Genomic DNA, 15,027 nt, shown 5'->3' with positions numbered 1-15,027 from the left:
ATCCGAATGAGTCCGTAAATCTTCACTGGCTTGCAATAGTCAAGATTAAAGTGCCTTTAATTTTTTTTTTTTGTCATGTAAGTTTTTATAAAGAAAAAAAATATGGAAGGGTGTGAGAAACTGTGTTTCAAAGTACCATACCATTTAATCGTTTGCTTGCGAAGATATTTGCAAAAAACAATGACTCAAACTCCCTAAAATGTATAATAAGTAACTAAATTTGGACTTCTGTAAGATGTTTTCTTAGATTTCTTTAACCTATGTCAACAGTGAAATTTAGTTTTATAACACTTTCACTTGATATGATGTCAACAGAATATATAAATGTAAAAAAAAAGGGAAAAGCAAAGCTATAAAAACTTTTTATTAAGTTGTTTTATCTTGAAGGGAATGCTATTCCAGATTATTCACTTAAAATGAAGAACTTATATTTCTAATATTCAGTTTTATGTCTCGTTAGGATAAAAAAAGTTGCTTTACCTAAGTCATCTAGATCATCCATGAATATTCATATTTGCAGAATGTATTAATCTGGATGGCAATGGAAGGAGAGTAGTTATGACAGATGCCAGGTATCCCTTTGGTCTCACAATACTGGGCCAGAACTTCTACTTCACGGACTGGAATGAGTAAGAATTCCTTTGTTGTTTTTAAGGAGATAATGAATGATGCTTCACGGGAAGAATGGTTCTTTGTACTGCTGTGTATATAACTGAAAAATTTGAGAGGCTTATGCAATTGTTTATCATGTTATTCTAATGAGAAGATATAAACAAATAGAAACTGATAGCAACTGCGGTTTTATAAGTGATTAATACACTTCAACCTTTTTCTTTCAGCACCAAAATTCACACTGTCGACCGGTATTCTGGATTTGAGTCTGCTGCCAGAGATCCTCCTCTAGGTGGATCTGGAAAGCTGTATGGATTAGCAGCTGTACCTCCCTTTTGTCCACCTGGTATGTGTATGCATATATCACCACCTTTCAGCATAAGATCTCCAAGAATTATCTTAAATTAAAGTAGTGCTAGTCAAATGTTTTTATAACTTCAATCCAAAAATCTTTAGCCACCATACTTTTTATAATACAGTATTTCTTTCTTTTTTTCCTGAAAGTTGAATCTGATGTAGAGAGGAAACGGTTCATTTTGTTTCCATGAATCTTAAAGGGAAATCGTTGAGAGTAACAATTTTCTTTAGAGTATTATTTTCTACAGTGTTTTAAGCAAGTAGAGAATAACAAATGTTACTGAAATAAAAGAAGAAAATCTTGATAATTTCCCCCCCCCCTCCCAAAAAAAAAAAAATTATAGTACCTCTAAAATGCCTCGCATTAGAGAGCTACCTTAAAACTCTTTCTTGTGACCTAGTGTGGTTTGCATCAATCACTACTTATACAGAAGCGGAGTGACTGAACCATGGAAAAGGCCATAGAAACTTGAAGACCAGGACAGCACCAATATCTTCATTCAAGTTCTCTTAACAAGAAAATTCTTTGAGGAAGTCATTTGGCTTCAACACTGGATATCATTTCTATGTTGAAGCCTTGACTCATATTATATCTCATATTTTTTCTATTACTTATTATTACTTCAACCTCAGTCATATTCTATCAATAGTCTCCCTCCTTGTTGTCCAACCTTTCTTCCCGTTTTCACTGTCTAAATTTTTGAAACGGATACCGTAGTTAGGATTACAGTTTTTTCGAATCCAATTGTGGGAGTTCCGTTGGTTTTCCAAACTACCCAAAAATGTTTGGAATAAAGGAGTATCAACAATCACATATAGGCATATAGAACTTTCTCACAGAGAAATTTGGGTCTAGGATTCCAAGGGTGGGCTGGATTTTAGTCTGGTTATCCTGCCACTATGATTAAAGTGGTGATGATTGAATTCCTGAAATGCTCTCAGTCTCATCAAGTCGCTTCAGCTTACACTTGAGCCACTTTAATTATGGTGGTCCCATCGCATCGTGGTAGGGTAGGGGGTGGAATTTAGGAGTCAGTTCTCTCAGGTGTAATTGGTAGAGGAATTAATTCCACAAAAGGTTATTGGGGTCTCTTTAAGGGTGTCGGATATTCTGAAATTTTCTTTCCTTTGAACTTATTTCTTTTCCACATTTTTTGTTCATATTTATTATTATGTCCTCCCCTAAAAATATAATTAGTAAAATTGATATATCCCGTACAACTAGATCAAATGGCAAACCCCAGACACTATTGACGACCTCTACTAGTTCGAGTAAGGAAGATACTGGTGACGACTCAGCAATAAAAAAGAGTCAATCAGCCAACACTTATTTGTCCACTATTATTACACTAGAATCTTTTGTTCCCTCTTTTTCAGTACTCAGAAAAGCTAAAAGTATTGTGGGTAAAAACTAAAATATAAAAGTTCTATATTGCATAGGTATTTGCCGCTATATAAATGATTAAATATTGTACAACCTTATAAAAACTTTTTGGAAAAATCGAAAAGATGTAAATACTATTTTTAAACAACAAAGAGAATTTTGAGACCTGTGTTACCTTTGCTAACCGTTAAAGGCTAAAGCTGTCTTCATTAAGGTTGAGAATGGGGAATTTCTTGGCCTGTGCATCCATGTAAAATTGTACAATAACCAAATTGTTACAATATCTGAATATGACTGATCTCCAGGGGGATGCAAAGGCAATTGCTTCACGAATCATGGCAGAACCGGTGTGTTATGTTGCCTCCTACAACGAAGGGCATAACAATATGATGGGGGAAGCAAGTGTCTGGAAAAAGAAGACGGCACTGTTCCTAGAGGGAATTTAGAAGGCTATGGTCATGGTTTGCTGGTTGGGGCTAACAATGAAACACAAGCAGTGCTGCTTATTGATTTTGCATTTTCCCCATCCGATTTTGTTGAGGGGTTGTCTCTACACCAGACTTTTTATCTAGCTGAAGGAATAGTTTATTTCAGGGATCTGTGCAAGTTCTTAGAGGAAGACATTTTGAAGAGGTGTCCTCCCAGTAATTCTGGAGGGAAGCTGAAAGGAACCAATAAAGCAATCTTGATAGTATTTGCCTTACCTTATCTGCCGACCATATTAAGATTCGTCACTTAAATATTTCTGTTGAAAAATTGCATTCTTGCTCTGTCCAATGTTATAAATGGTGTGATTTTGGATACATTGAGAACAAATGCACTGGTAACCAGAGATGTTTCAAGTGCTTCAAGTTCCATGAATTCTCTATAAATTGCTTGGAAGATAAATTTTGTTTTCACTGTGAATGAGCCCATTCTCCTAATTCATGATAATGTCATGAATATGGACTAGGGCGAGAGATTGTTGAAGCAGCGAATGGTGAGTACAGAACCTTTGGTGCAGCCAAGAAGGGGCTTATGGGTGGTAATAAAGTACAGGGATAGACTTGCTCAAGCATTTTATCCAACCCAAATAGTTCAACTTCTAGTTCCAAAACTGAACGTGCTTCCACAGTTCCTAATTTGTAGAATAGTGACTGCTCAACCTCCAGTGCATCAAGTCACTCTGGACCACTGCATTCTAGTGCTTCCACAATTGCTTCTAATAGTTTAACTGGCCATACATGTGCCAGTAGTATTAATGGAAATGATAAATGCAAAAGAACTCATAATCATCTATTTAACCAAGGGGCGGATTCCTGTACAGAATAGGTTTGAAGCACCTACCACCTCTAGGAATGTGGGGGGTCCTCGTGAAGTGGAGATGGTTGATCATGTAACCCTGGAATTTAAATAGCTGATAGAAAAAGGTGAGTAATTGAAAGAGAAACCCCTCCAAAATCAGAACTAACAAGTAAGTATTGAAGAATGTCTGAATGAGCTTGTAGTTCTTCTAAATTTGATATAATGGAGGATTCGATGGAGGATGTAGCAGGTCTAGCTATTGTGGGAATAAAAACAGTGCCTCAGCTCTCAGCCCTGAAGTCTGAGCTCGACATAGTTATTGATCAGGTTACCAAACATGTGATGGGGGTCAGAACCCTTATGATGGGGAAGAACCTGAAATAAACTAATTGATGGTGCACCACTTAAAGAAATAAATCCATCTCCAGTTATAGGAGTCTGACGGAGTGATGGTTTTACATAAAACAATAACAAAGAATAGAGTAGCCCACAGAATTTCATGCAGCTTCGATGATTGGTTAATTTTTAAATCTTTTAGTGTTAAGAACATGAATATACATAAGAACAGCTATCCGATGGATAACTTTGTCAAGAGCAAGAATAGGAATGAGTGTGGTACATTAGAAGCCCTCAGTGCTGGTTGGATGTTTGTTGACCATCTTATAAAGTAGTGTGCAACGGGCACTCTTCGTCTTGAAAGTTTTGTAGAGGAACTTGATCCTAATCAAAATGATAGTCACAAAGTAGATCATGATCAGTGTAGACAATAGGAAATTATACACGAGGAATTGAAATCTTATATGCTGGCACAGATGAATAAAAGCGCAGCTGCATCAAAATAAGCAGAAGTGGTGCTCTGTCCAGTGGAAATCCACCTCTATTGCCTTAATGTTCAATCCATGGAGGGTTAATGGAATATAGGTGGTCTTGGAGCACGTTTGCATCTAGGGGAGATTCAAGAACTATTAGTAATATAACTTATAATGCCAAGATATTTAACACGTCCAAATTCAATTATCTGGATTAGAGTACATCTGAAATATAATGCCTTTAGTATTTGTGATGTCCACAATCAAGTGCCTTGCAACTATAGTTTTTAAATTTTGCCAAATCTTTTCCTCTGACTAATTCCCGACCACTGAAACACTCGGTCCCTTGGTAGTCAGATAAATTAACCCAAATGATATAGAAAAGCAGTCAACTGCATGAAAATTAGAAACTATAAATAAAAATTGAAATTTTTTATTACTGGTCCCCTAGTGTTAAGAAATAAAATTAACGAACTCGTTAAAATAGCATTCAGAAGACATATGAGACCACTTGTAGATATTCAATACTAAAATTATTACATCATAATAGTTTTTGAGGACACCTTCCTATTTTCATTAGAAATTTCATTGGTGAAAGAAAATTCCAGACTCATATAGATAATGTTTATTCCAAATATTACAACCTTGACTGTGCTGTATCCCAGGGTAGTGTTTCACGTGAGACTTTCTTAGTATTTGTAATTGATAGCAGAGTTGCTCAAATGCCACAGGGAGTGCAAAACAGCCATTATGTGGACGACTTTACAATATGCAATTCAGTAAATAATCTTCGTTATCTACAAAGATTTCTAGATAACTCCATTTGAAAAATAGAAGTTTGAACTGCATCTGCAGTTTTCAGACTTTCTGCAGAGAAAAAAACTCAAGTAATAATTTTTCTATAAGAATAGCAGGGGGAAGCAAAAGCAAGAAATATATTTCGCATTGTGTGACTCAAATCCAATTACAAAATAAGGTCAAAATTTTGGAACTAATGTTTGATACCCACCTCAATTTAAAAGGACGTATCCTAAATCTAATTTAATTGTAATAATCTAAGGAAGACCTTAGACCTTCCAGAACATGTCAGTTTTATGTGAAAGTGGGGAGCAACCTTTATTCTTACACTGACATTTTGTGACACAGCGAAGTGCATTAAAGGCTTTATCCACGAGTTCTCCGACAAAGGAGCTACTCAATCTAAGAGGTGTATTTATAAACAACCATGAACCACAATTCCCAGTAAGAGCAAATAGGCTACTACAATCTACAAAAAATCAGAGTGAACCTTATCCAACCGTCTCTTTTTCCTCCATCTCGAATCATGAAGAAAACAAGAATCGTTTTCATTTATCAGATAAATTCAATTATACTCCGAGTCACCTTAACCCTGGATAGGTACGGTGGGTCGTTTGCGACCCCGAGCGTCAAAAAAAAACAGGTTTTTCTCACGTGACTCACCCCTGTGACTGAATTTGTGGGTGATCGACCTGCAGGAGGTGTCTCCCCTACACGCTCTAGTAGTGTCCAGATGTGCATTGCTGTAGCTGTACTCCTTCCCCGATTTCTGAGACGTGTCGGGGTCGTTCGCGTCCGAGTTTACCCTTCTGAGGTAGTTTGCATAATTATCAAAGTTATTACGTATTATGAAATTGTCGTAGAATGGTGCAACTTGTATAGGTTATCAGTTGTGGAAAGTCTTGGTGGATTGTTTGGCTACCATGTGCATGTTTTTTTTTTTAGTTAAAATGTCGTTCATCACCACGAGGACCATTTTACCGCGAGTGCCCCTTTTTCATTTTTTTTCATTTTTTTGCCAAGTCATTTTTCCGTAAGATATTGCCAAATAGTGTCGTAAAACTTTTGCTTGTTTAGTGTTGGAAAGTGTGTCTAGATGATCTGGCTACCCATGCATGACTTTGTTTTTGTCTGATACGACGTAGTTATTGGTATATTGGGTATTTAACTGCGGTTACCAATTTCTGTTTTTTTTTCAATATTTGTAAAAATTACTACGTAGTAAGGAATTGCCGTATATTATTCATTTTTTTTTCATGTTTATGTGTTAGAAAGTATGCCTTGATGGTTGGGCTAACACGTGCATGTCTTTTTTTTTATCTGAGATGTCGTATATTAGAATGTCGGGCATTTTACCGCGAGTGTCCCTTTTTAATTTTTTTAAATTTTTTTGCCAAGTCATTTTTCCGTAAGATATTGCGAAATAGTGTCGTAAAACTTTTGCTTTTTTAATGTTGGAAAGTGTGTCTAGATGATCTGGCTACCCATGCGTGATTTTGTTTTTGTCAGATATGACGTAGTTATTGGTATATTGGGTATTTAACTGCGGTTGCCAATTTCTGTTTTTTTTCAATATTTGTAAAAATTTACTACGTTGTAAGGAATTGCCGTATATTATTGATTTTTTTTCATGTTTATGTGTTAGAAAGTGTGCCTTGATGGTTGGGCTAACACGTGCATGTCTTTTTTTTTTATCTGAGATGCCGTATATTAGAATGTTGGGCATTTTTCTGCGAGTGCCCCTTTTTATTTGTTTTGCATTTTTTTGCTTAGTCATGTTACCGTAAGGAATTGGCAAGTAGTGTCGCAAAACTTATATTTTTATAGTGTTGGAAAGTGTTTCTAGATGATCTGGCTACCCATGCCTATTTTTTTTTTAGCCAGATATGGCGTATATATAAGTATTTGTTCGATTTTCCTGTGATTGCCATTTTTTCGTTTTTTCCCATTTCTTTCAAAATTACTACGTACTAAGGAACTATCACAGAGTAATATTTCATTTATATGTTTATTTGTCGGAAAATATGCCTTGATGGTTTGCCTAGCACGTGGCTGAAATTTTTTTTTTCTGAAATGCCGTATATTAGAATGGCCATTTTTCCACAAGTGCCCCTTTTTATTTGTTTTGCATTTTTTTGCTTAGTCATGTTACCGTAAGGAATTGGCAAGTAGTGTCGCAAAACTTATATTTTCATAGTGTTGGAAAGTGTTTCTAGATGATCTGGCTACCCATGCCTATCTTTTTTTTAGCCAGATATGGCGTATATATAGGTATGTGTTCGATTTTCCGGTGATTGCCATTTTTTCGTTTTTTCCCAATTCTTTCAAAATTACTACGTACTAAGGAAATATCACAGAGTAATGATTCCTCTAGATGTTTATTTGTCGGAAAATTTTGTTTACTTTTTTTTTGATTGAATATCATCAAATTTTTTTAGCTAAAATATTGTTTTACATTTTTTTTTTCGATTTTATTTCCCTTCAAAAAAAATTTTTTGGGTCAGAATTTTAATTTTATAGTCGTAAAATAATCGACAATTATCCAGCAACCCACCATACAATTTTTATGCATATCCAATAATAATTAGATTAGTAAATAACACCTTGAAATTGACATACCCTTCCTACATTTCAAGTGGCAGATTAGGGAGTCTGAGTCAGTGTGGTTGGCGGCCATTTTGTGGACATATCCGAAGCGTAAGCTGCCCTATCTATATATATTCTTGTTCCCTATAGAATTTGTGATATTTTGGTATATTTTTACCTGCATAAATATCATATTATATATTAAATATATGTATTTTTTTACGAAATTTCCAAGTACTCAAAAAATTACCTTTAGATATGGCCCCTGATATAAATGTAATTTACAAAATAATGAAGATTTTTTTACATATTTCTATTTTAGGATAAAATATGTTTATTCCCTAAAAAAATTAGCCACTTCCTATTTCATTTGGGTACCCAAAAAAATTCATGAAATTTGGACAATTTTTTTTGGCCAAAAAAAGTTACCCTTTTTTTCTCATTTCAGATCTTCACCTCCATGGGTCTGACTTCATCCAAAATACATCAAGATGTGTCCTAAACATTCAAGAATCAATTCATAAAAGGATTTGTGTATATATGTATAAACTTTTTTTTTATGAATTTTTATGTCAGGTCTTTTTTTTTTCTACTTAATTTTTTAAAATATTTATAATAAATAGTTTTTCTGCAGATGAGTAGTATTTATCTTTACAGTTGTTTTAAGCATTCATTGAAGTTTTTTTTGGCAAAAGAAAAAAGGAGGTTACTGCAAAAACTGATTTTTCAAGAATTTTTTTTGGCGTCGGGGTCGTTCGCGTCCGAGTATACCCTTAAAGGGGTGTCCGAGGACCGTACCTATCCAGGGTTAAACAACATGCATTGCAACATATTCAAAGAAAAGGACCTCATTGTGCTATATTTATCGATGGCTGTAAATTTTCAAAGGGTGCTGGCTGTATTGCAGTTTAGAATCATTATTACATCAGAACTATATGCGATTTTACTAGCAATAGATATTGTTAAACAATTGAAAATATGGAGAATATCAAGTTTGTTATTCATTCCGATTCTTGAAGTCCCATAGAACCACTCAAAGGTCAAACACATAAGAACCAACTCGTATCACAATCTTAAAAGCTCCTGAACAAATTCTAGTCTAAAGGGGAAATAATTGAAATATGCTGTATTCCTGGCCATATTGAAGTATTTACCAATGAAAATCAGACGGCGCTGCTTGATCAGCCATAAATTTACCACAACATGACATAATAAATTGTAACAAGGGAATTCTCAGATCAGAAGGATAATAGGATAGAAGTAATTTCAATAAAATTACGAACTGTTCATACAAGATTGACCCAAGAATTTTTGGAAAGCATCCCTCACGAATGCTCCCCACCCCCCAAGTACAGTGAGTGCGACAGTATTTCAACCATCCAGCATATATTTTCCGAATGTAATATTTTCAAAACGTATAGAGAATTAGGGTTTGGTCTGAAAATGTTAACTGACATTTATCTGATTCTGAGTATTTTTGTGTTTTTGAGCTTTTAATGTTTTTAAGAAACATGTTTAGCAGATAAAATGTAAATTTGTATTTACCTTAGGTTTTAATCTTTAGATTATCTTTTATCAATAAGATTTAATATACTGTACTGTCTCTCGAATGTATTTGGGCCATCTCTGTAGGAGTCAAGTTTGACTCATTGAGTTGGTAAATCTTAACCTCTTTAACAATAATAATCTCCATCCAAGACATTTTCCTCATCTAATTCACTCTCTTCACGCTTGTTTTTAAACCTTTGTATAATTGTGGGGTAAATGTCCTGACGTTTATGTGAAACCCTCTGTGATTCTTAAAAAGACATGAATTCTCTCCAAACTAACAGCAATAGGAAAATTGTGCCCGTAAAAACACTTATTAGAGCAAATGCTTAGAACAAGGAATAATAACCTGTGTTGACAGAACGATGAACACTTTTTTTTATTATATGAAGGTTAATTATAGATTTTTGGTTAGGAATTACTTTCGAATTGTAGTCTTCTTTGGAGTTAGTTCTGTTCAAGTTTATGCTGTAAAAAATTACTCGTAGTTTTTGAGGAAAAAGTCTACTATTGAATATACTCGCCTCGAAATGATATTTGCTGAAAGACAATAATTCTTAGGGAGTTTTGATATTTCCTTTCTGTGATCTTTTTCCAGTGTCAAATGTTTGCGGAGGTGACGGAGGCAACTGCCCTGACTCACACCTTTGTCTCCCCAACGGGCGCGGAGGCCGAACTTGTGCCTGCACTGACGAAGACCTTGAAAACAAGGAAGTTCCCTGCAACGACTACAACTACTAAGGGGTTTGCAGAGGGGGCCACATGCTTGTCTTTAAAGAAATGTGGATTTTACTCATGCAAGATAAAACTGTCAATTCAATTGCCTTCCTGGTTAAGCAAATTGTTACAATAAGATTACTCAAGTAATTTCATTTACAAAGAATTTGGTGGATGACAATCTTTCAGGTTTAAATAGTTAATATTATTATATTTCCTGTAGTTTTCTCATTCTAAGTTGACTATAAGTTTTAAAATGCATCATTTTATAAGTTCAATGTACTTGTATTTTGTAATGAAAGGACATCAAGGGTGAAAAGAAAAGCAGAACCCATGTCAGCTTGGAAATATTTTTTAGTCAGGTTAACACTTTAAAAAATTTCTGATTAATTTGAACGTTTGTACCAATTATTGAGAGAATCAGTTGACTGCCACCCCAGAGAGATATTACCGAAGGAAACTCATTTACAATCTGCAACAAGCAAACATTTCAACATGTTGAAACACACTAAAAGAAAATGTCTTCAATATTCAACATTCTGTGGAATTTTGTTGAATATGGAAACAGTCATTCTGGGATAAAACACACGTTCTAATGATCAAAGACAACATAATATTCTATCCTCCTGTGAAGCTCATGTGACTATTTCTATACAGTGAAGCATGAACAGGAAACTTCAGTCAAAAGAGGGAAAATGCTGTTGCCATGTTATGGCCTGGCAGGTTTTTATCAAGCATTTCTTTTCCTAATCTCTAGACATTCTACGGTTTTCTTAATTTCTATCTAGCCGATATCAATGTTACTTTATACGAAAAACAGGACGAGACATTTTGTCATCAGACAATAATGCTATCGTGAAAGAAAGTACCTTCATAATAAAAATCACTGCCCCATTGTGTCTATTTACACAGCATTTCTTTATCACGTGGGATTCAAAGGGTTATCATAGTTCTTTTAAAGGTCGACGTCTTGGGACTTTAGATAAATTATCTGACTTCATATCTGCATTTACTTCCCCAATTTATCTAAAAAGTAACTATGTTTTGATATACGTAGAAATATAATTAAACGTTTTTCAAATTAGTTAGTAATCCCATTGTGTTTGTCATTTATACAAATAAACGATGTGTTTTAAATATCCCGTAATTTGGTTTTATACTTGTCTGTATCTATTGTAATGTCTTTTGAAATACATTTTTTTTAATGGACGACTAATATTGTATTTTCCTTTACCATGGGGCATTATATTCAGCCAACGCTCCATGATATTCAGTGTGAAGTCTTCCTGGAAGTATGTCGCACACCTCTCAAGAATAGCTTTGATTTCCTAAAGTTTGCTTGAATTAATCAAAATTATTTGTAAAAATTATTTCAAAGTAAAAGGTACTTTTATTTAATTGTGTTTCTCACATACGAGTAACAAGGCTGGATAAAACAATAATTCTTAAGTATACGTTCTTGAAGTTTACTATGAACATTAGATTTAGAAAATGTTAGCTCTAAGGAAGAGAAAATCGTCACGGTCAAGTTATATTTGTGAAAATAAAGAAAATAAAATAAGACCTTTCATTGATATCCTTGATGTGAAAATAAATGAGGAAAATCCTCGAAATTAAAGCTGATAAGAGACGTCTTTTTCAAGTCTGTTTATAATTCAGTTATGCTACACATAATTTTGAGGCCACAATTCCGTATGTAGTGGGAGTATTAATGATATAATTGTAGGATTAATCATCTAAGTAAATAACAAGTATAAATTTAAGATCATTCAAGGGTAAGCTTCAATAACATCCTATACAGATGAAGAAATAGAAACTTTTTATGAAGGTCTTGATATATATATATATATATATATATATATATATATATATATGTATATATATATATGTATATATATATATATGTATATATATATATATGTATGTATATATATACATATATATATATATATATACATATATATATATGCTGTATAAATATATACTGTATATATATATATATATATATATATATATATATATATATATATATATATATATATATATATATATATATACAGAACTCAAATTATTTTTGTTTTGAGTGATTGCAATACTAAAATAGCTCAGAAGAAGAGAGGAGACTCGGCAGTAGGTATATTTGGAGTAGGTAAAAGAAATGAAATTGAGACAGGCTTAAATATTTGCTGAAAGAGTTAATCTTGAAATCTTGAAAACTTTGTTTTGATAAGAATGAAAATAAAACATGGACATGGATAAGTCCAAATGGAAAAACAGAAATCAAATAGATTTCATTCTTAGTGAAAAAGTTACTCTAGTTAAAAATGTAATAGTGTTAGATAAGGTAAAGCCAAGTGACCATAGAATTGTGAGAGGCAAAATCTGTTTAGATTTAATAAAAAGGAAAACAAATTTTAAGAAAGAAAATAAACAATCCTGTTATATGAGAAATACATGATGAGAGATAGGTGGAAATGTTCCTAAACATGATAAAGGAAAACTCCCCGAAAATAAGACTTGCAACAGGGTGCCAACAGTGTTCACTCTACTGTACAGGATGAAAATGGAAATATTATCAACAAAAGAGTAACGAAAATGGCAGATGGTATCTATACATTACTATTGTGCAATGGTGTTGTTAATAGAGAGGAGAGGTTAATGTGAGTAAACTTTATTCAACAGATAACGAGTTTATATACAAGCAGTTCTGAGCAAAAATGCCACAAAAAACTCCATCAGACGAATGCATTCCGAGTTAAGCTTAAACAGGTTCTGTTATCAATGTAGGGAAAAGTGGGAGATAAAAAAGACAAAAATGTTACAGTGTGCAAGTGTGAATGAAACAGACGCAGCCCATGGCTCCGACCTAAGAAAGACATACATGGGAAATAGGGCACCCTGCTCATGAGAATCACACTGTAGGCAGGTCATATTGCAGGAGATGTGCAGGTTTTAGGCAATCAATGGAGACACAGTCTTCTTTGACACGGCTGTTATTCAAAAGCCTTCGGTGTGCGACGGATCATGAGGAAAGGGTCCATGTAAAGGGGTGTTAGCGGTAGCTTGCTAGTGTTGTTACGCAGTAAAATGTGCGATGCCATGTGCAAATCTGTTGGTAAGTGTTGCTATGCTGAGGCTTTGTAAGTCTGGTGGCATGGTGTAAATTTTCCTATGTGACGTAGGCGATTAAGATTGTCGAAGGAGGTTGCAGAAGGAAAAAATTTTGTTGGGATGACCAACGGGTCACTATGCAGCATTTTAACTGTCAATAATTCCAGGGTGTCTTTAAGAGGGATCCTTACTCCCAGGATGACCCAGGGAAGCTGAGTAAACCAGTTGGAGTCATTGGATCAGGGCATGAAAGCTGCTTTGAGGGTGCAATTAAAACATTAAACCATTCCCTTGACCGCAGGTTTGTAGGTGGTTGCCTGATATAGGGTGATGCTAGGGACATTTGTTAATCATGTCCACAATTGAGAGGTGAAAGTGGCATCCCTGTCAGAAGAAATATGCTCAGGGATACTAAATCTCGCAATCCACCCTAAGAGGAGGGTGAACGTACTTGTGGCGGACGTTGCAGTTTGCAGGGTAATGGCTTCAGGCTAACGAGCGGAGCGGTCAGTGACAGTAAACAAATAATGATCTGCTTATGATGCTGCTAGGGAACCTACTACATTGACATGAAAGTGGGCAAAAGAATGCTGAGGTTGAAAAAAGGTGCCCATGCCTTAATCTGTGTGTCAATGAACTTTTAAACTATGGCATAAAATACAGGCACGGACCCAATCCTTAGCATCCTTACTAATGCCATGCCAAATGAACTTGTTCTTCAGTAGCTGTGAAGTACATCGGCGTGAGGGATGTGAGAGGCCATCGATGAAATCAAACACAGGATAGTGCATGGAAGCAGGTATCCATGGTTGTAGTAAAAAAAGTACTTACACCGCAGAGGAGGGTGGAATTGGAATTGTCGATGGCGACATGTTCCCAACGTAGGGATGAGCAGGATGTCCTACATGCATGGTATTCTGGATCTTTTCGTTTGGCTTCGGCTAAGGCATTGTAATCCAATCCCAGGTGAACACCAGCCAATGTATTTCTTGACAGGGCATCGACAATGGGATTCCTTTTTCAAGTGACATGATGAAAGGTGCAATCATATTCGGTATTGACAGGCGGACCAGGCGTCGGACTGTTGAATGAAGGTGTGCACCAGAGGCATGTGGTTTGTGGAAATGACGAAGGGTGGACCTTTTAAGAAGTGGCGAAAGTAACGGACAGCCAAATGAACCACCAGCAATTCTCGGTCGAAGGTAGAGTACCTGGATTCTGCCTTGGACACTTTTCTACTGAAGAAGAACAATCGGCAAGGCAAGCCATTGACCACCTGCTTGAGTACTGCACCAATAGCATCGTCGCTGGCATTGGTGGAAAGGAGGAGAGGAGCATGTGGCACAAGAAAAGTGAAAGTAGCAGCAGTTGATAGGGTATCCTTTGTGTTGCCTCTTAAAAGGGACCCCACTTCAGGTCTTTTGGCTTGCCTTTGAGGGAGGCTTTGAGGGAGGCATACAGGGGTGTAAGAGTGGCGGCGAGGGCTGGCAGGAGCCGGTGATAATAGTTAGTCATGCTCAAGAATTATTGCAGTTCTTTGACAGCCAAGGGCATAGGGAAGTTGTGAATGGCTGCTACCTTCTCAGGGAGGTGGTGAACCCCTTTAGGAGTGATGTGGTGCCCTAAGAACGATACTTTCTTGGCGCCAAAGGGACACCAGTCATATCAGACTATAAGGCCGTTCTGTTGAAAGAGGTCGAGAACAATGGGTAGGTGATGGAGGTGATCCTCTTGGAAGGCAGAGAACACAAGTATGTCATCCACGTATCATACGCAGAAGGAGAGGTCCCCTAAGATACCATCCATGAAGCGTTGAGTGAT

General features: G+C 35.6%; 1 protein-coding gene across 12 annotated transcripts in view; it reads left to right on the top strand.

Moving 5' to 3' along the window:
* The window catches only part of LOC137641380 (nidogen-like), a 349,006-nt gene extending 337,702 nt beyond the window's left edge, over positions 1-11,304 (top strand). For all 12 annotated transcript variants that reach the window (XM_068373890.1, XM_068373891.1, XM_068373893.1 and 9 more), the window contains 3 exons: positions 521-629; positions 840-958; positions 9,977-11,304. In XM_068373890.1, coding sequence (XP_068229991.1) covers positions 521-629; positions 840-958; positions 9,977-10,119 — 371 coding nt within the window. In that variant the 3' untranslated portion in view covers positions 10,120-11,304. The remainder of the gene's footprint in view (positions 1-520; positions 630-839; positions 959-9,976) is intronic.
* The last annotated feature ends 3,723 nt before the right edge of the window (positions 11,305-15,027 follow it).

This window comes from Palaemon carinicauda, chromosome 5, assembly GCF_036898095.1.
Source record: "Palaemon carinicauda isolate YSFRI2023 chromosome 5, ASM3689809v2, whole genome shotgun sequence".
Classification (NCBI taxonomy): Eukaryota; Metazoa; Arthropoda; class Malacostraca; order Decapoda; family Palaemonidae; genus Palaemon; species Palaemon carinicauda.
Note: the sequence above shows the minus strand (reverse complement) of the source record. Positions and strands in the feature narration are given on the sequence as shown.